The 22,173-nt window shown below is 34.0% G+C and overlaps 2 protein-coding genes and 1 long non-coding RNA gene across 3 annotated transcripts in view; 2 read left to right on the top strand and 1 right to left on the bottom strand.

Annotated features, from left to right (window-relative positions):
• The window catches only part of LOC146922562 (uncharacterized), a 62,400-nt gene extending 61,535 nt beyond the window's left edge, over positions 1 to 865 (top strand). The window contains exon 4 of the mRNA XM_085711564.1: positions 752 to 865. Coding sequence (XP_085567690.1) covers positions 752 to 865 — 114 coding nt within the window. The remainder of the gene's footprint in view (positions 1 to 751) is intronic.
• Positions 866 to 2,051: 1,186 nt separating this feature from the next.
• Positions 2,052 to 8,062, top strand: LOC146922564 (uncharacterized). The gene is made up of 7 exons (XM_085715434.1): positions 2,052 to 2,181; positions 2,753 to 4,840; positions 5,148 to 5,203; positions 5,312 to 5,545; positions 5,656 to 5,947; positions 6,958 to 7,154; positions 7,732 to 8,062. The coding sequence occupies exons 2-7, from the start codon at positions 2,822 to 2,824 to the stop codon at positions 7,883 to 7,885; spliced, it is 2,952 nt and encodes a 983-aa protein (XP_085571560.1). The 5' UTR covers positions 2,052 to 2,181; positions 2,753 to 2,821; the 3' UTR covers positions 7,886 to 8,062.
• Positions 8,063 to 8,499: 437 nt separating this feature from the next.
• Positions 8,500 to 9,873, bottom strand: LOC146922565 (uncharacterized). Its single transcript, XR_015010859.1, has 2 exons — positions 9,283 to 9,873; positions 8,500 to 9,101 (listed from the first exon to the last, which is right to left on the bottom strand). It is a non-coding gene; the product is annotated as an uncharacterized LOC146922565 (long non-coding RNA).
• Between the last annotated feature and the right edge of the window lie 12,300 nt (positions 9,874 to 22,173).

The following is a 22,173-nucleotide window of genomic DNA, read 5'->3' on the forward strand; positions in this document are numbered from 1 at the left end:
CCAAAACAAACGAATGTGGTAATTGACTATCATTTAACAATTTCATAGAAGATTTTCTAGGCAGGTACAATCCCTTCCCACCATGGGAAGATTTATTTAGGCCATTAGATCAAACAAATAACACAATCTTATCATACATCATCAACACTAGATTCTATTGTCACCATCTTCCACCATCATCTCTCTCATCATCACCACCTCCCTATCATCAACACAACACCACCCAGATTCATCATCAACACCATTTTAAGTTTCAATTAAATAATTAATAATGTTCTTTATATACCCTAAATCTAATTATTGAAAAAAAACATAAATTCATAATTCTCTATTCATCACCATCGATATCTTTTTTCTTTCTGAAACATCATTTGATATTAAAAACTCCTGGAACCAACCTACAGAAAACGCAAACATAAAAACCAGATTCATCACCATCATGGCATCTTATCATGTGGTCATTATTTAATTGAAATTTGAATTGAGCTTAGGGTTTTGGTTTCAATTTAGGGAATGAGGTAGATCTCATGTGAGATGGAAATGAGGAAACACGAACAGAAAAGGAGAGAAAGAAGATGTAAAGAAGAAGGAAAGAGTGAAACATGAGTAAAGTGCGTGGCTAAGAGAAAATGGAATGAGAGGCTGTTGAATTTCTGAAAAATGAGATTCAGATTAATTCTAGGGTAACGAAATGGGCCAACATAGAAGAAGAAATTTGTTTAGTGTTGCTAATGGAATTGGGCATATTCAGATATCTGATTGGGGATATTACAGGTTGTTTGATGTTGGTGGTGGTGGGAGGATGGTGGTTGTGGAGGGGAGGAAAGAGAGAAAGGGTGGTGGAAGGGTAAAAGAAATAATCTAGTGTTGTAGGTGTATGAAAAGATTGTGTTCTCAAATTAATCTAATGGCTTAAATAAATCTTCCCATGGTGGGAAGAGATTGTACCTTCCCATGTGAAATGTCACCACTCCTATAATAAGGGATGGAGGGAGTATTCAATATTTTCCTAAAAAAACACATTATTAAATATTTATGTAAAATAACGTTATTATTAATAAAAGAAAGTAAATTAACGTTATATACAACAATTTGGTGGATTCTAGGGTGAGGGTTCAATTAAGTTCCTCACCAGTGGACTATAAATAAAATAACGATAGATTTAATTAACGGTTAGATTTTGTTGAAAATTAAAAATGAGAACAAGTTTACGTTGCTACACAGAATCACGTTCCTTTCCTTTTCTCTTCCTCATCTGGTTTCTATCTAACCAAAACTTCTGCATAAGATGGTTGCTGCCATATATTATTTTAACCAAGACATACTACAATAGTGCGACTGTTCCAAATGTTTCTCCTCACCATGTTTGGTTAAGCAAATTTGAGTTACAATTTGTTGTAAGTAACCACACCCCCTCTCAACAAAATTGATTCACGACCCTTGATTTCATTCAAATTCAATGCATAAATTAAATGATTTCATAATTTAAAAAATTAACTTTTATCTTCATAACTTCAATGAGAATAATGAAGCATGAAGGATTTTTAAATCGGAAATGAATCAAAACCTCTCTCAACAACAATTTCAAGCCCTCGTTCCCTTCATTATAATCTTAAAGTTTTAGGATGCACAACCAACGAACTCCCAAATAATTATATGAAGAAGGGAGATGAGTTTATGCAAATCCGGTCACTGAGGGGATGGGAAAAAGTAAGAGGAAGATGGGAGAGAACAGACAAAAAGATATAGTGCATATAGTCTATAATAGAATCCATGCGCTTGATTGATCCAATGGCTCTCAATTATTGTTAATAGCGGTTCACCGGTGAGGGACTTAATTGAACCCTCACCTTAGAATTCACCCAACAATTTCGTACCAAAAAAAACGTTATATACAACAATTAAAATCCTTTCTTAAAAAAAAAAAAATATTAAACTCCAAAATGGATTATTTATTTATTTAGTTAATTTTCCCTCAAAAAAAATTATTTAGTTAATTTAAATATTTTTGGTTAGTTTATTCAATTTAAAGTTAATGTTTATACCACGGAGTTCCCTCTTCTCTCGCACCTTCTTTGTCACGTCTTCTCCAATCTCCATTTTCAACATTTCTTCTCAAACCTTCTTCCCTCCCTCCGTCACAAATCTAACCTCTTCTTATCCATTCTTCCCATCGGATCCGTAAGTTCCCAATCTCCTAATTCTTATATAATTTATTTTTGTTCTGAATTTCTTTCCCTAGTTATTTTTATATGATTTATGTTATGTCACATTTATTTACTCAATTTAGGTCATAACTATGGTTTCTGGGTTTTTTTTTTTTTTGAGGGGTGGTTTCTGAGTTGTAATGTTGAACATTTTATGATAGATTATTGTTTTTGCATAGTTGTTTTATGACACTTGTATAATTCAATTACATTTGGTGATATTTTTAATGTTTTGGTCAAAACGGATTTGGAAGAGTTAATTAAGGAAGGTAATTGTAAAAATTAAATCAGTTTTAGAAAATCAAATAGTTGTTTTGTGGTAATAATTTGCAATTTATGTTTCTCTTGCAGTAACATTTTTATGGTTAAATAATTAAATTACAGTGACATATAACTTTATGCTTCTTAATTTTGTTTCTCATCAGTGTGCTAAATTATTATGCTGAGTGCTTTTAACGGTTTCGGTTTCGTTTTTGGTTTTCCTTTTTAGCTTGACACTGTAATTTTGGTTTTTGATTAATATGATGTTTGAATTTCTTACCTAGGTAACAACATGTAAGAAATGTGATTCTTGGCTGCATGAAATAGCGTACCGGCTCTAGACTGCATTTGACATGGAAGATAAAGAGCTTGATGAGAGTAATGAGGCAAGTGTTCGAGATGTTTCAAAGCTAGAAGGAGATGGTTTTACGAGACAGGATGAAGATTCGGACAAACAATCCGAGGAGGAGAAAATGCCAAATATTGGCCATGATGATGCCGAGTTTTGCAATGAACAAGATGATGCATCACCAAAATCGTTAAGTTCTCGAGATGATGAAAATGTGGAAGGAGATGCTTATGTTGTTCAGAATGAAGACCATGGAGAATTGAAACAGGAGAAAATTCAAGATAATTCTCATGATGGCTCCAACAATGAAAATGAACGTGATAGATCATCAGATACGTCAAGTTCTCAAGGTGTTGAAAATATGGAAGGAGATACTTATATTGTTCAAAATGAAGATCACGAAGAGTATGTTTGTCACGATGGTTCCAAGTATGAGAATGAACATGCTGAAATGTTATCAGGCTCGTCAAGTTCTGAAAATGTTGAAAACATGGAAAGAAATGTTTGTGTTGTTCAGAATGAAGATCACGAAGAATCAAAACAGGCAACAAGTCAAAATATTTGTCACAATGGCCACGAGTATGAGAATGAACAAGATGATATATCATCAGAAAAGTCAAGTTCTTCGGATGTTAAAAATGCGAAAGAAGATACTTATGTTGTTCAGAATGATGATCACATAGAATCAAAACTCGATAAAAGTCAAAATATTTCTCCAGATGTCCATAAGTATGAGAATGAAGAAGATGATGATAAATCATCACACACATCAAATTCTCAAGATTTTGAAAATATAGGAGATACTCTTGATGTTGATAATGAAGATCACGAAGAATCAAAACAGGAAAAAAGTCAAAATATTTCTCATGATGGCCTCAAGTACGGGAATGAACAAAGTGATATATCATCACACCCATCAAGTTCCCAAGATGTTGAAAATCTAAAAGGAGATATTTATGTTGTTCAGAATGAAGATCAAGAACAATCAGAACAAGTAAGAAGTGAAAATATTTCTCATGATGGCTCCAAGTATGATAATGAACAAGACGATATATCGTCAGACACATCAAGTTTTGAAACTATTGAAATGCGGCAGAGTGATGCAAAGGAGGAAATATTTGAAAATCTTGGTTATGATGGTCCCGGGTTTGAGAAAAGGGTAGATGATATATTAGATAATATATACGGGAATATAGATGAAGATTCTAATACTCCGAAGAGGGTGAAAAACAATGTAATTGGAGAAGATAAAACTTCAAATGAGAACAATACTATGAATGCAGATCCAGGGACTCCACATGTTGTTGAGAAGGCTGTAGCGCTTAGAAACTTTGTGAGAGAGAAAAGTATAGTAGCAGTCTCCACTCTGCTGCGTCGACTTTCTAGAAAAGTTGATGAAGGTGATGTGGATAATTCTGATAATAAAGGTAACGATGTTTCAGATTTATCAAGAGACGGTGAATCCAAAGAGGTTGGTGCAGAAAATAAAACCGATAAGAGGGAGGAACCAATAACTGAAAGTCTTCTACAACCCATAGCCATGAAAGGAAGAATCATGTTGTACACGAGACTAGGATGCCGAGAATCTAAAGAGGTTAGGAAATTTTTGTATATGAAAAGGCTTAGATATGTTGAAATCAACATTGATGTGTACCCTAATAGAAAGATAGAGCTTGAGAAGGTTTCAGGATCTACTTCTGTTCCCAAAGTTTTTTTCAACGAAGTACTTATAGGAGACTTGAGTAAGCTAAAGGCTCTAAATGAGTCTGGCAAACTTGATGAGAAAATTGACTTCGTTATAGGCGAATCACCTTCATTTGAAGCACCAGTTCCACCACTTTCCGGAGAGGATGATGTATCTACTAGTGGACCAATTGATGAAATGGCCCTCATTGTCCGCAAAATGAAGGAATCTATCGTTGTGAAGGATCGATTTAGCAAATTGAGAAGGTTCACTAATTGCTTTCTCGGCTGTGAAGCTGTGGACTTCTTATCAGAAAATCAATATTTGGAAAGGAAAGAGGTAACCTTGATCATGAGTTTCAAGCTTAGCAAATTGAGTGGTTTTTTCTTTCTTTGTGGAAACTATCTTATTCCAGATTTGGTTCAGTTTTATTTGTTAAGTAGAGTGTTCTTTTCAAGTCTCTTTTTTTGTGCTGGCAGCAATGGCTCTCAATATTTATTTGTGCAACTTTGATTTTTGTAATTTATGTAGGACATTTTCTATTTTGTATTGAACTAGCAACTCACTATATGTCCAACTAAACTTATTACAGCTTCTAGCTTCATACTGTATTTTCTATCTTCCTAATTCTTGTCTGGTGGTATAGGCAGTTGAATTTGGACGAAAGCTTGCTATTAAGCTCTTCTTTCAACATGTTCTTGAGTAAGTACAAATGTTCTCCATTTATTGTTTCCAATTTCCAGTGTTTTAATTGTGTTGTAAAGAAATTGACACTCGTGACCCGCTTTCAATGGTTTTGTTTTCCTTTAGTGAAAATATATTTGAGGATGGTAATTTCTTATATCGGTTTTTGGATGACGATCCAATTGTGGCATCTCAGTGTCAAAATATTCCAAGGGGTATAACTACTGTGAAACCTAAGCCTATCAAAGAAATTGCATCAAGGTTGAGATTATTGTCCTATGCAATGTTTGAAGCCTATGCATCCGAAGATGGACATCATGTTGATTACAGAAGTATGCATGGAAGTGAGGAATTTGCAAGGTTTCTTCAACATTAACTGTCTTTTGCCTTATACCTTTAAACTCAGAACTTCCATAATGAAGCAATCCATCTAATTATTTACAATGTTACTTCCGAAACCATTTTTCTAGGTATCTAAGAATCGTAGAAGAGCTGCAAAGAGTGGAAATAATGCATCTATCAAGAGAAGAAACAATTGCTTTCTTTATTAATCTATATAATATGATGACCATCCATGCGATTTTAGTATGGGGCCATCCAACTGGTGCACTAGAAAGAAGGAAAATGTTTGGAGACTTCAAATATATTATTGGCGGGTCTACCTACTCACTTTCAGCTATTCAAAATGGTGTTTTAAGAGGGAACCAACGACAACCATATACTCTTATGAGACCATTTGGTGCTAAAGATAAGCGTTTACATGTAAGTAATCCATATCCTCTCTTCATTCAACTTTGAAAAGTGAAGTTGTTCATTCATGATTAAGTTTTTCTTCTGTCTTGGTGATTTTTTCCTTTTTTAACAAAACTTGGAAGTGCGAAGAAATCATAATGAATTACTGACATCGTAACTATGTTGGCATCCAACTAAAGTAACAATCACATTTAGAAGTCTATTAAATATATTAATAATAAGAGTAATGAAAAGAAGACTTCAAACAAGAGTTGAACATAAACCAAGCTTCGAAGAGAAAGCTAAAGAAACCAATAATTAGGAAGTTGAAACCTATTACAAAAAAAAAAAAAAAAAAATCTAGCCTAATAAAGTTAGGCATTAGATTCCCTCAAGTAAAACATTTAGCAAAGACACAAAAGAGGTTTGTTATCTTGAAATACAAGAGAAACCCAAGAGCGAAGTGGATGTAAAATAAATGCAATTCGGCCAATCGTTCCAAAGGTGCCGAGAAGAATGGCACTTCAACCAAAGACTATGCCAACTTTTGTTCCGAGCAATCTTAATAGCCAACAAAGCAGCAGTAATCTGGGCAAAGAATACACCTTGAATGCCAAAATAAGCTGAGAAACAGCCCATAACAACTCCACTACTATAGAGTTAGCTCATTCCCTTTACATAACAACCCAAATTGACATGGAAAGATTAGTTCTTATTGTCTGTGTTTCCATTATTCCTTCTATGTTAAACTATTACATTTCTACCTTTTGTAGAATTTTATACAAGTATCGTTGGCATTACTATTATGTCTAACACCTTCCGTTCCCGTCACTCAGTGATTTTATTTTTATTCAAATAACCATGGTTTTAATTGCATGTTTTTCAGTTTTTGCTAGGGTAATTTATTTGAAAATGTGTGAGAGGGGGTGAGAAAAGGTTTACCTTTTTCTGTTTCGCATGTATGCTTTCACCATGAAGTTACTACATCAGCAAAGCTATACTGACTTGATGCTCATGCATGACTCGGTTTTTTTTGTTAGGTGGCCCTCTCTTTTCCAGAGCCTCTCATTCATTTTGCTTTAGTATGTGGTACTCGATCTGGGCCTGCACTTCGATGTTATTCTCCTAGGGACATTGACTCTGAATTGATGGATGCAACTCGTAATTTCCTTAGAAATGGTGGCATTTCGATAGATTTTAATGCAAAGGTTGCATATGCCAGTAAGATCCTGAAATGGTAAGTTCTATGAGATTCTAATATGATTGATGTTCTTTGTGGTAAATTTGTTTCTTTACAAAATTAACCTTCATTAAGTGTTTGGAAAACAGAAAATTAAAAGAATTGAAAATAGGGAGAGTAGTAAATTGTAAGGGGTATAATAAACAATATAATATTAATACTTCATTGATAATGTAACGACAAATAAATGGGACAATTTTTTGACTAAAATAACATTGTGAATCCGGTGTAGTATAACATAACTTATAGAACAAGTAATAGATTTGTTAAATATGTATTTTGTGGAATATGTTTATATAAATTTACTTACATTAGAGGAGTCAAATATGTGATGATGTATGGTCATGAAATAAGATAGTTAATAACGAATCATGGTGTATTTAATATTGGGTTCAAGTGGTTATTGAACTCCAGTTAAGGACGAACTACTCGAGAGGATTTGTGTTTGAATTTTGGCTAAGCAAACTTTATTTGTCTCTGATCAAATTTCGGATTACCAGAGTCTCTTTACTCTAAAATTAAAAGATTGAGACAAAAAATGGGAATTCTAATATTTTTTGTTGTGAATATTCAGGTTCAGTGTAGATTTTGGCAAGAATGAGGTAGAGGTTATGAAGCATGTGTCAATCTACTTAGATTCATCTCAATCAGAAATATTGTTTGACTTACTTGCCACTTCTGAGTTGAAGGTGATATATCAGCCTTATGATTGGGATTTGAATTGTTAGTGTGATATATGATGGTTTTGTATATATGACACTGATATTCTTCCTAATTAATGTTCCAATGATAAATTAGAAATTAGCATTATAGTAACTAACACCACATGTTACTTCTTTTTCAATTTCACACTCTTCTATTAAAATGTACTTTACTTAGGCAAAAATATCTCAATTTTTTTTTAATTCTTACCGTAATAAACGGAAATAAACGGAAGCATCACTTTGTTAAATTGGTAAAGTTAAGTACCAATTGCATCGGAAGCCTGTAGTTTAATAAGTGCGAATTACAATGGAAGCCTGCACGAAGGTACCATGAACGGTATAGTCTTCCATAAGATTTTTTATACATCTAGGAAAGCTTATGTATTTTTTTATAGGTTGGATATCTCTTTTGGTTTTTAAGTTTGACAAAACTATTAGATTAGTCTTTTATGTTTTTTAAGTTTTAAATAAGTTCTTTTAAGTTTTTTAAAGTTTTAAATAAATCATTAAGTTTTTTTAAGTTTCAAACAAGTCTTCGAAGTTGTTAATATAATGCACGTATTTCAAATTGGTCCTCAAGATAGAGACATTAATCGAGCATTTGTAAACGCATAAAAAATATTAAGAACAAACATTAATCGAATAAAACTAAGCAATTCAAATGTATTCAAAGGCACTAAACGAATTACACGGTTCAATTAGTTACAAAGAAGATCATCTACATGACCTAACCTAGAAAATAGCTACTCATGATAATTAAACATAAACAACAACTATATAAAGAAATACATGTATACAGGATCATCGTTTGATGAATCAACACCTCCAATTTGTTTATGACTGCTCATGGCTATCTGAATCCTGTTTCACCGATTATCAGATCGTCAGAAGGTGTTTTTCAACTAAAATAGAGTGTCTTTATTTAATAGGCTCTCATTTCCCTCAATTTCTGGAAACGTTAAGTTTGTGTGCGACGCACACAACCTTGCACATGTTGCGCATCTACTCGTAGTGACGCACTTCAGATTTCAGTTCAGTTTCACTTCTGCAAGTACTAGTAGCTAACTCCTCACTGAAACATTAGTATACACTATACCCAAAAGATCACTTGATGCATCCTTTAAAAAGTATAGCAAGACCACAAAGTTTTCTTACTAGGGTGATTCGTCAAAGTTCCAAAGGTCTTGTACGCATCAATGCTCCTTCCTTGATCATTCCTTGGATTTATTACAAAACTCAACTAAAACAAGCATAAACTTAAACTTAACTTCGTATAACTGCTAAAAATGGTAGTATGACGGGTTGTCATCACAACCCCGCACTTAAACTATTGCTTGTCCTTAGTAATATATTTGTAAAATAAAACTCAATGGTAAAGTAACATCTATTCTCGAATGCTAGAAATACCAAAAAGTCTTTACCTCATCCGGTAATGGAGCCACAACTTCTATGTTCTCTCCAGCTCAAAAATTCTGTTCTTCTTTTTCTTTATTCTGTATTCTAATCGGTTCTTTTTGGCTTTGTCTTCTACAAACTCTTATAAAAAAAATTATAAACACGAGAAAATTACTCCTTGACAAATAACTCCTTTAATGTAAAATGATTTCAAAGACAATTTCCATAATAAAAGATGAAATTAATTTTTTAACTGGGATGTCAGTTAATCATAACAATGTCTTTAGACTTCAAATTTTTGTTTTATAAAAATGAATTGTTTCAAAAAAGATTTTTTGTTAGTAATAAATTTCACATTATTTTGTAGATCAATATTCTTAGTTTAGATACAAATAAAATCAATTGGTGAAAATCTCAATGAGAAGCCATTTTAAAAAAAAAGTAGTGTCATTACATAAGTGCTAATCTATTTTTTATGTTAATGTGAATCACATATAATGTATGCAAAATAGAATGTAGAAGAAATCATGCAACTACAAAATTTTATACTCATTTTTTATGGTAAAAATGATTGTTCTTATTATAAAAAAAATCCTATAAAAGGTTCAACTTGTGCATAAGTATGTTGTCACCCTGATTGTTCTTATTCATATTTCGAATCTTGTTGTGTTCCATCTATTTTTTTATTTTTGAATTTCCCTACTCTATCATCAATGGTTAAAAATTTAACCACAAAAGAATAGATTATTATAGGGTTAATTATGTTTCTAGTCCCTATAAAATAGCGACCTTGTAAGTTTAGTCCCTACTTAATTTTAATAGCATTTTTAGTCCCTATAAAAAAAATTTACTTATAATTTTAGTCCCTGCTAAAACAAAGTTTGATTAATTATCCTTAAACTCTTAAATTTTTGAACGATTTTTTTGAGACAAGATTAGAACACTATGAAAGGTTCGTTTACTAAAATTTAGAATTTTCTGACATGAAATGAATTAAATATGAATTTTTTAAAACGACAAAAGTTAAAGATAAAAAGTAATAAAATCTGGATGTAGAAATCAAATTTTGCAATAATTTTTTGCGGACGAACTTTTAGTAATGTTCTAAACATGTCTGCAAAAAATCGTTCAAAAATTTAAGAGTTTAAGCATAAATTAAACAAATTTGAATTGAGTAGGGACTAATACTCAGTGCAGAAAAACAAAATTAGGGACTAAAAATGCTATTAAAATTAAGTAGGGACTAAACTTACAAGGTCGCTATTTTATAGGGACTAGAAACATAATTAACCCATTATTATAATGATAATCAACTTTTTTACGCTACCCCTTTTATATGTGCTAAAGAGATATTAATTATTATAGTTCAAATTTTAGGAAGTGTGTTTAACAACTTCTTAAGTGCTAAAATCATTTAATTGTTTTAGAACAACATATTTTTTATACGCTATAAAGTGATCAAATCATATATTTTATTTATGATAAGAAAGTAGTGAAAAGTATGGCTAAAATTCTCAAGTTTATGTATGCTATGATTTTATTTATTTTTCTATTTCTTTTTGGAAAGAGCGTTGACGGTAAGCTTATTTTTTTTTTTTTTTTACGTTTTGAATTTTATTCCATGCTTTACCATCCGTGCAAAATAATGTAGTATTTTTTTTTTTTTTTTTTATCACTTTATAATATGTTATTTTAACATTGTGTTACTCTCAATACAGGGTATATAAAATGCAAAACCGTTGTTGATTGTCCATACCTTATATCAAGAACGCTTGTGATTATGTGCATTAGTAACCAATGTGTAGCTCATTACATACACTAGCAAAAAATCTATGCAACATTTTTTCTCTTGATAGAATATAGTTTCGATTTAGTTTTTCTTTTTTTTTTTTCTCGCTCGGAGTAATTGTGTATTTTATTTCTTTATCTTTTGTAATTTTCGGATGTTGAGATTAAGTTTTTGTAATATATGATATTGGTAATGAAATGAAATAAGACACTTAAAAACTCATTTGAGTTGACCTAGTGTTGTTTGTTTAGGATCTTGGAGTGTAATTCTCCTCAAGGTTTCTGATTCTATCTGATACCAATTTCGGTTGGCTAACTTAGCTTCTTAAAAAAAAAAAAAACACTTGAAAATATTATGATTAAATTGTTTTATTCTTTATTAATTTTGGATATGTATGGTCATGGTCTCAAATCCATGCGTATCAGATTTTATTTCACCCGACATTTATTATATACTTATTAGTAAAGTTGAATTTTTTTTTTTTTTTACTTCAATGCCTAAAACTATAATTTTATGCCTTAATATTGTTATACTTATTTTTTAAGAAAATATTGTTACCCTTATTATTTTTCTAACAATTCAATTTATATTTATTTTTAATTAAGAATCTAGTAGTTTCCTCTTTATTTTTTAATTAAAAAAAGTCCAGTAGTTTATTTCATTCTTGTAAGCAAAAATTATCGGTTCTAATGTTGATAAAAAGATTATTTAGACGATATTAAAGATGAAATTTTACTTAATCAACTTTTGAAGCTTTTTGGAGATGGTTTTTTGCATTGGATCTAGTGTTGGATGAGTTCCTATATTTGTCCCTGAAGTTATTGGATATGTTGTTGTAGTTTAGGGTTATGTAAATATTTGATGTATATTTTATTGTTGTTTAAAATTTGTAGTTTTCGTATGATTTTATGAACACGAGGTTAAAATTGTTAACAAGGTTTCACCAATGGCACGTATCACGTATGAGCGTATCAATTATTGTTTATGCAGAGATTTTTGCTTATAAATTACCAATGAGAAATTTGAGTTAAAGCATTATTTATACTCTATATTTATAAATTTTGCTTAAAAAAATTTATTCATCAAGATTTTATTTAAAAACAAAAGAAATAGAACGCAAAACATCATGTGATATAGCGAAACATGCCAACTTTGTTTGAACCCCAACCCTATAACCCATCATTTGTAACATCTTATACATTGGCGCGTGCTAGGGTGCGCAAGCGGTTCATATCGCGGACAGTGCATGAGGAATAATTTTGCAGGTGTATGATAGTCACATCTCTACTCTATAGGCAATCTTTTCTCTTCTTACATCCTTCAATCTTTCGACCGTTATCTTCTTCTCCTTCCGCTCTCCTTTTTTTCCACAACAGTCCCAATATACATACTTTCGAAACTACTTATATCCAATCTGAGCAATAGAAAACAACCGAACTGCAATTTAAGTCGCAAAAACTGTAATTTAAATCACAAAAACACTGACTGATGCTATCTGAAATGATAGATATACGCAACAAAGGGAAACAGGCCGCCATTCACAAAGAGCATGCATTACTCTCATAACACATTATGCAGCAAACACAAACTATAGAAGATTCAAAAGATCCAAATTCCATTTCAAAGCTAGGACCAAGGTTATCAAAATCGGGACTTTACTTCAAGTCGAAAGGGAGTAGAAAAATCGGGACTCGTAAAATCGCAATCAAAATCGAAGGATTTTAGTCGAGGACTTTTGTAGAATCGATGTAGGATAGCAAAGTCGAGACTCGTAAAATCGCAATCAAAATCGAGGATTCTACCAAAACAAAAATAATGTTAAATATATGTTATAAATTGCATATGATCATAAATGTCTAAAGTTCAAAGTCCATAAAATACATATACATAAATGTGGGAGAAGTGAAGGAATGAAAATTTTTGGCCTTTCGGGTATTTATAGAACGGGTCATGGATTCAAATCGAGTCAATTGACGAACCAGGTCAAAAATTGACCCTTATCAAAAAAATGAACAAAATCCTTCAAAATCCTGCGACTTTGAATGGATTTCACGATTTTGTGCGATTTTGTGCGATTTTGATAGGATTTTGCCTGTTTTTGGGACTTTGCTATGGATTTGAGTCGTTGAAGCTATGCAAAGTTGCAAAAACCAGGATTTTGAGACTTAAGTCGGGTTTTTGATAACAATGGCTAGGACAACTCTAGCAACTCAAATAAACCAAAAAAAGCACGAGGGACTAACTGTATAAACTATAAAGGAGACAAAACCTATATTATTCAACCCATCAAGTTCATTACTCATGGTAGCATATATCTAGAAACATTCATTTCAATAAAAGCTTACATGCGGGAGAGGCCCTTGGAAAAGAGGATAAATTTTCAACAAATTTGGCCCTTTGCATTGCATTTGAGGAACTATGAACGTGTATTGTCATATCTTGTAAAAGTCTTGCACTCTTCAAGATATATATCGCAAATCGAAAATCAGCTTCTACAGCCCGATAGTTTATAATGTTACATGTTGTAAGATGAGACCTAACACACTCAGGAACATGATCTGGGTATTTCCAATCATGTTTGGTTGTTTTCGTCAAATCGTATTTCATCATCTCCTGTAAATCATAGTCAAAGAAGGGTTTGTAACAATACTTGATTAGAAGAGAATAACAAACAAAAACCAATAACTATCTATTGACTTGACAAACAAACCTTTTCAATGTAAATAGCTTCAAGTTTGGGACAATTGATGAGCATTTTCACTATCTCACTCCAGTCATAAGTGTCTCGATTAAACCAAGATATCCGAAGTTCAGTTAAGTTTTCAAACAGACGAAAAACTTTGTAATCAGAATTGATTTGTTTGTTGAGAAGGCTACATGTAAGACCCATAATTTTAAAAATAAATAAATATTAATAATATAATAATATGTTTCCATATTTATTTTAATTGTTGTTTAAGTAAAAATAAATAACACCTTCAACGATGAATTTTTATCGCTACTCGAATATTTTGTAGTTTTTGTCGCGATAGCGACTCATGATAAATTTTTCAGAAAATTTCTCGAGAATTTAATTTTCAGTCTCTTCCACAAACGGATATTTTACCGCGCTTAATTTTTTAAAACAAACTCCGTTTTGTATGAAATTTTTTGTATAGACTCATAAAATTATTTATGATAGATTTATGCAATAAAAATATTTTTCCATCGAAAATTTTCTCATAAGAAAACGTCGTATAGAATACTCGGATAAAAAGTTATTTTATCGGTAAATATGATTTTGGACATTTTTATCGGTATCACATATAACTGTCAACCGCGATCGATTGAGTTTAAAATTAAGTGACGTTTATAGAAATGAAAGTGGAAGAATAATCATGATGAGTTTTTTTTAGAAGTAACTAAATGCTTTTGGTTAAAGGAATTGGTAGAACTTATAGTAATTAAAGAACCAAATGTAACTAATAAAGTCTAAATGATGATTTTCTTTGCTAAGAAAGAAAATATCTACCAATCCTTATCCTCCCTCTTCTTCATTCTCTCACGTGCTCTCTCTTCTCTCTTATATCTCTCTTCTTTCTTCTTTCTTCTCTCTTCTCTCCTCCTACTTCTCTCTCTATAAAACCATATCTACCTCCCATCTCTCTTATTTCTTCATTCTTTCCTTTCTTCTCTCGTCACTCTCCCTTCTCTCCCTCTCTTATGTCTTTGTTCATCACTATTCTATCTTCTCTCTTATTACTTCTTCTCTCTTTCTTTGTTATTTTCTATTCTTTCTTCTCCTTCTACAAAAGAAAATTCCAAAACACTTGAGAAAGGTAATAACTCATAAAGCCTCCACTCTTTCTTTGATTTTGATTTCCAATACTTACAAAATATGGAAAGGATCATAAATCCAAAACTTTGTAGTTTGTGTTGTTATACCCTAATTTTGGACCTAAAAATACTTGTTTAATTCTTCTTTTCTTGCATTATAAGTCATTTGATATGTCTCTGATCAATTGCATCTTTCTCTGCATTTCATTTCAATGTTATTTGCAAAATTCACATAAAAGGGTATTTTAGTCATTTCCTGCATTTAACTCATTTTTATCTTTGAAAATTGTTTGAGTCTTTTAAATTGGTTTGTATAAGTCCTTGTTTCAACCTCATGTCAAAATTCATTTCAGAAAACATCAGTTGGGTCATTTTTTAGTCAGTTTAGCCCCTAGGGGCATTTTAGTCATTTCATGTGTTAAAATTTCTTTCAGTCTTTTAAAAATTTGTTTGAGTCTTTTCATTTGATTTGAATAAGTCTTTGTTTCATTCTATGTCAAAACCCTTTCAAAAAAGTGCGTTTGAAGTCGTTTTGAGTCAGTTTTGCCCCTAGGGGCATTTTAGTCTTTTCCTGTGTTAAAACCCTGTTTAAATTCTAAAAATTGTCTCTGAGTATTTCAATTCGCTTGTATAAACTCTTGCTTTAATCCCTTGTTAAAAAATCATTTTAAAATTGCATTTGAGTCGTTTTTAGTCGTTTTAGTCCCTAGGGGCATTTTGGTCATTTCACATAATATTTCTGATTCGTTTTAATCTGCTTTGTTGTTTTTAATCGTCTCATTTTACGTTAATTTTCATTTTTACTTTTTCAATTCAATTTTAGTTTTAATTTTCATTTTTAGTCCGCGCACTTTTGTTATTTACGTTTTAATCCTTTTTAAGTTTGTTAGAGTCCAAGTGCCATGTGTCCAAATGCTATTGGTCCTTAAGAGTTTGTTACAAGTCTAGTGCCACATGTCTCTATCCTATTGGTCCAAGGTCAATGACTTAGCCTATATAAGTCAAACACTTGGTCAAATTTTCAACAATTTCATTCATTTTCAATCATTCTTTACAATTTACACAAAAAAAAAATCACAAAAAAAACTCTTTTCTCTTTTCCTCCTTCTTCTTCATTCACGTGACCATCACCACCACTCCTCCTCCACAACTAACTTTCTCCACCCTAACTAACCACCCTAACTACCTCTAACTAATTCTAACCACCACTTCCACCACCCTAACAACCTTCTCTCTCCACCACTCTCCTCCACCAAAGCCACCATAACTAATTCTCACCACCACCCTAACCACCCTAACTACCACTTCTAACCACCACATTCATCACAAATAAAACTCCAATTCATCAAAACCAATCCATATTTCACATCCATTTTTCGTTCCCTCTTTCTTAACAACAATCACGTGAGGCTTACAAATCCACCGACGAACAACGCTAATATTTTCGAATCCGTCATCGTCCAAAGCTTGATCGAATCTGGTAAGGACTTGAGCAGAGAAGAAAAACGGCGAGAAAGAAGAAGAAGGATTCAGGTCGCAAGAAGCTTGAAGCTGCAGCAATTTCGGACATGAATCCGGCAACAAACTCGATCAGAACAAAGGCCAACAGAGGTATTTCGTCCCTTCTTTCTCACCATCGCATGTCGTGATGTTACCTTGTTCATTCTTGCTCAAAATTTTCGAGTAAAAAGCCTTAGATCTGAAAGTTTAGAATGATTTGTGCCAAAAAACGAGCTGATCTTTGAATAGAGGAGAAGAGGAGGATTCGAAACATGTATTCTTTTCGAAATTTGGTGGAGTTTTGAAACTCCGGCACGGTGGTGCCACCACCGGCCACCGTGCCGGAAAACTGATGCCTCACCGGAGAAGAAGGTGGCTGGGCGCTGCAACTTGAGAGGAGAAGAGTTGTTTCACGTTTTCTTTTGAAAGGGAACAACAACAATGTGTTTTTTAGCATTAGTAGCATTTTTTATACTTTGATCCATTCTTGACCCATGCCATATCCATGCCCATACCCATTACCCATGCTCCAGTCTTAAGCCCAACGAATTTTTGCTCTTTTTTTCCAGTATGCTTTTCACACCCCCCCTTTCCTGCGTGTGTGTGTTATATTTTGCTATATGCACCCCTGCATGTTCAAAAACCCTTTAAAAAATTCCCAAAAAATTCCTATGTGTTCTTAATCATTTTCTTGATATTTTTGTGATATTTTCATATGTTGAATCTTGGTTAAAAATGTGTGGTATTTTCTTGTCAATTGTTTGCTATTTTTGTTGAAAATTGTGAAATTTTATGTGTTTTTGTGTTTAAAAATTCTCTAAAAATTCTAAAAATTTTCATGCATGTTTCTTGATAGGTTTGTGGTATTTTTGTGATAATTGTTGCATATTAAAATTGGAAAAAATATATGTGAGGTTTTCTTGTGATTTCATGCTACTTTTTTGTTAATTTTTTTTGTGAAATTCTTGCATGTTCTTGATCCCAAAATCTTGCTATGGTATATTGACCCTTGATATGAGAATTTACAATGTGTATGCCTATGATTTGGTGCTGTTCTTTACTGTTTTGGGAGTTTGATTTGTTAGTTCCTTGTTTTACAAGTCATGTAAATAATTGTTTGTGGAAATAAAGTGGAAAATATGCCTAAAAATATGCTAGGAGGCATGGCTTGATAGGTCCCATTAATCCTTGTGTTGGGACTGAAATAAAACTCTTTGGGAACTTGTTAAAATATGAGGATTATAGGTCTTGTTCAAGCCTTGCATTATTGATGAATCTTTAGGCCTATTTTGCATTGTTTTTGCTTGTTTTTTTTGTTGATTTCCTTACTCTAGTTATGATAGCTTTGACTTGCTTTATATCTTGTGCTACTAACTTTTTTTGTTTCATGTTTCACACATCATAAGCATTCCATATCTCATCTCTTTCTCCACTTTAATTTCTTGCACTTTAAGTTTCAATTTCATGCAAAAATTAGAATGTAATAATTAGGAGCTTTTGTAATATTTTACTTCCATGCTTTTGATTTCTTGGCAAAGAGGCCATAGAATGTATCTAGGGTATGATGTAAAGGACAATGGACTCTAATAATGTACACCGACACAAGCACCGACACATGCACACACACCACTTTAGATAAGTAGCTAGAATATGCATGTTTAGATGTATGTTTAGGATTGTATGCTTAGATGAATGCCTAGGGTTTATACTTAGAAAAAACCAATTTTCTAAACAAATGTGAACAACTTCACTCAAACCTCTTCCAAATAAACCTTGGGATCCAATATCCCATTGTATTTTCTTTTCCATTTTCTTAATCAAATTTCAATGAAAATAATCAAACTTTGACTTCTTTTGCAATTCACTAATCCAACCTCACTATTTTCTAATCTCATGCCCTTGAGGCCTCTTTCTATTCTTCAAACTCCATTTTCAAACTTAAAATCAACCAACAAAAACAAAAACATTTTTGAGAGAGAACTACGGTGGATTTGATCCCTTAATCGGGTACGTAGGCAAGGAACAAAATTCCTTCAATTCAACTAAAATAAAAACCCAAAAACATTCTTCTCCCTCCAATTCTTCACTTAGAATATTCTTAGGTTTAATAACATTTCAAAATAACATTTTAAAAATAAAGCGCGCGCGTAGAAATTAAAGACGGTTCCTATAGGATACTATAGTCGTTATGGGTGCCTAACACCTTCCCGTAGCGAAAACAACTCCCGGACCTCGATTCTCAAGGGTTTTGCTTACTTTTTCCCTTCCCAAGAAAAAATAAGATATCACCGGTTCAAAAGGTTCAAACGTAATCAATGTTTGACACCCGAAAACCAAGATAAAACAGCTGGCGACTCCACTGGGGACAGTCGAGAGTTACGCCTAGTCTTTATTTCCACGCTTGCGCTTGTATTTTTACTTGCTTCCTTTACTTGCTTTCCTATGTGAATAAATGTTTAAATTCTTGCAAACGTGTGGGGTGAGAATATCAAAAGTCCTGCACCCGGGCTGAGTGAACTTAGGATTTAGGGGGGATATAATCGACAATTCATTCCGGGGGTTGCCTCGTGTTTTGGATTATGCGATCAATCCCACATAGCTGAGGCATTTTGGGGGTGATGTTGTCGGCGCGAGTTGTCGCGTTTAGGCACTTTGCTTCTAATTGTTCTATGACGCTATGAACCGTAGATAACCAAACCCATCCATGGCCATTTTCTAGGATGTAGTGCGGAGGCTAAACCGGGTGTTGTCTCGAGTTTTAGTCGTCACGCGATACTACACTCAAGTTAGACCTTCCACGTATAATCATGGAGCGAGTGTTTGTCTCGTGACACCGTGAGATACGTCGGAGAGGTTGCAACTTGGGAACCTTTTTAGAACCCGGTTACTATTATCCTAAAACCCTAGTTTCACCGGACACCGTGTCCACCCATGACTCCTCGACTTTGAACTTTAACCCACCATGTTTTCTCCGAACTTGAACATAATCATGCATACATGCATAAACTTTTTTCCATGCATTTATCGGAGGACTTAGACAAGTCATCTTTTGAACATCACGGATGTGAACACCAAGTGATACCTTCTGAACTAAACTTCTAGTTTTGCTCAAGATCTTCAAATAAAACCGTGTTTCTCTGTGATGTTCACAACCACTTTGACAAGTCTTTTTGACATAAAAAAAGAGTCTTTTTGCATTTGCATATCATGCATCATATGCATCGTTCATCGGTCACAAATGGCTTCCCGTGCTCATTGTCTCCTGGTTCTTCTGCCGCAGTCTGAAAAGTGGCTCGTGCTCGCAAGGTTTACCAACCAGATAGAGTTTATCAGACAAGATTGTACAAAAGAAGAAACATGGCTAACCTTGAGGAAGAGAATGCCAACCCCTCGGGCCAGCCCATTAAAGAGTCTAATCTGGACGAGGTTTTGAGGCTCATCAAGAAGAGCGATTATAAGATTGTTGACCAGCTGTTACAAACCCCATCAAAGATATCCATCTTGTCTCTACTTATGAGCTCAGAAGCTCACAGGAAGGTGTTAATGAAGATACTGGAGCAAGCTTATGTTGACCACGAAGTCTCTGAGGATCAATTTGATGGGATAGTAAGTAATATTACTGCCTGCAACAGCTTGGGGTTTGGTGACGATGAGCTCCCCGAAGCAGGGAAACGCCACAACTTGGCTCTACATATTTCAGTACATTGTGGATCTGACCTGATATCCAACGTATTGGTAGACACTGGATCATCTCTGAATGTAATGCCCGAATCCACGCTAAGGCAATTGAGCCATCATGGAATTTCTCTGAGGGGTAGCAGTTATCTGGTTAAAGCTTTTGATGGATCCCGCAAGGATGTTCTCGGGGAAGTGGACTTGCCAATTACCGTTGGACCCGAGACATTCCAAATAACCTTCCAAGTCATGGATATCAATGCCTCTTACAGCTGTCTCCTCGGAAGACCGTGGATTCATGACGCTGGTGCAGTAACTTCTACTTTGCATCAAAAGCTCAAATTCATGAAGAATGGTAAGATTGTCACTGTGCACGGTGAGGAAGCATATCTGGTTAGCCAAGTATCATCTTTCTCTTGTGTTGAAGCAGGGTCCGCTGAAGGGACGTCATTTCAAGGCTTGACTATTGAGGGAGCGGAGCCTCGAAGAGCTGGTACTGCTATGGCTTCATTGAGAGACGCCCAGAGAGCTGTTCAAGAAGGGCAAGCTGCCGGCTGGGGTCAAGTGATTCAGATTTTGGAAAACAAGCGTAAAGAGGGCCTTGGATTCTCCCCGACATCTGCTGTTTCAAAGGGAACCTTCTACAGTGCTGGGTTCATCAATGCTATTGCTGAAGATGTTGTTGAAAGAAGCCATGTGCCTACATTTGTTACACCAGGAGGCACTGTGAGAAATTGGGAAGCCATTGATGTTCCTTTAGTCATGCATGCTTCCATGTAATGTGTCGTGTTGCTCGTGTTTTTTTGTTTTCAAAATAACAATCCTTTCGCTCTGCCCAAGGCGAAAGTGATATCATTGTAAGGGCATGTTTGTTTCGGCATTGCCGTTATCAATAAAAGTTGTCGTTTTTCTCACGACTCTTTGTTTTTTTACTTTTTAGTGCCTTTTTCTTGGAAATAATGGTAATGCCAGAAAAAACCAAAACATCTGTATTTTTCTTATTAATTTCAAAAATCTGCATGAAAAACTTTTTCTAAAATCATCCCAATCATATTATGCAGATTGAACCATAATAAACCCGTTGAACACAGTGACCCTATGGTTCCTCCAAATTTTGAATTCCCTGTATATGAAGCTGAAGATGTGGATGATGATGAAGAGATACCGTATGAGATCACTCGACTGCTTGAGCAAGAAAGAAGAGCCATTCAGCCTCACCAGGAAGAGATTGAACTTATCAACCTGGGTACTGAAGAGAACAAGCGAGAGATCAAGATTGGTGCTGCACTTGAGCCAGAAGTGAAAAAGAAGATTACTCAGCTTCTCCATGATTATCCAGATGTCTTTGCGTGGTCCTATGAAGATATGCCGGGCTTAGATCCCAAGATTGTGGAACATCGGATACCGACAAGACCTGAATGTCCTCCTGTCAAACAGAAATTGAGAAGGTCTCGTCCAGACATGGCTCTTAAGATCAAGGCTGAAGTACAGAAGCAAATTGATGCGGGTTTCCTCATGACAGCTGAATATCCTGAGTGGATTGCCAACATTGTGCCAGTGCCAAAGAAAGATGGGAAAGTTCGAATGTGTGTTGATTACAGAGATTTGAATAAGGCTAGTCCAAAAGATAACTTCCCATTGCCTCATATCGATGTGCTTGTTGACAGTACTGCTCAGTCCAAAGTCTTCTCCTTCATGGATGGTTTCTCTGGTTATAATCAAATACGAATGTCTCCTGAAGATAGAGAAAAGACGTCCTTCATCACTCCATGGGGAACGTTCTGTTATAAAGTAATGCCGTTTGGCTTGATAAATGCTGGTGCTACCTATCAAAGGGGTATGACAACTTTGTTTCATGATATGATTCACAAAGAGATTGAAGTATATGTTGATGACATGATTGTGAAGTCAAGTGACGAAGAGCAGCATGTTGTATATTTGAAAAAGATGTTTGAAAGACTGAGAAAGTACAAGCTGCGGTTGAATCCTAACAAGTGCACATTTGGTGTAAGATCTGGAAAGTTACTAGGCTTCATTGTCAGCCAGAGAGGCATTGAAGTTGATCCTGACAAAGTCCGAGCCATCAGAGAAATGCCGGCCCCTCAAACTGAGAAGCAAGTCAGAGGTTTCCTCGGAC

This window comes from Medicago sativa, chromosome 5 (assembly GCF_051527215.1).
Source record: "Medicago sativa cultivar Bolivia chromosome 5, Bolivia_mono, whole genome shotgun sequence".
Classification (NCBI taxonomy): Eukaryota; Viridiplantae; Streptophyta; class Magnoliopsida; order Fabales; family Fabaceae; genus Medicago; species Medicago sativa.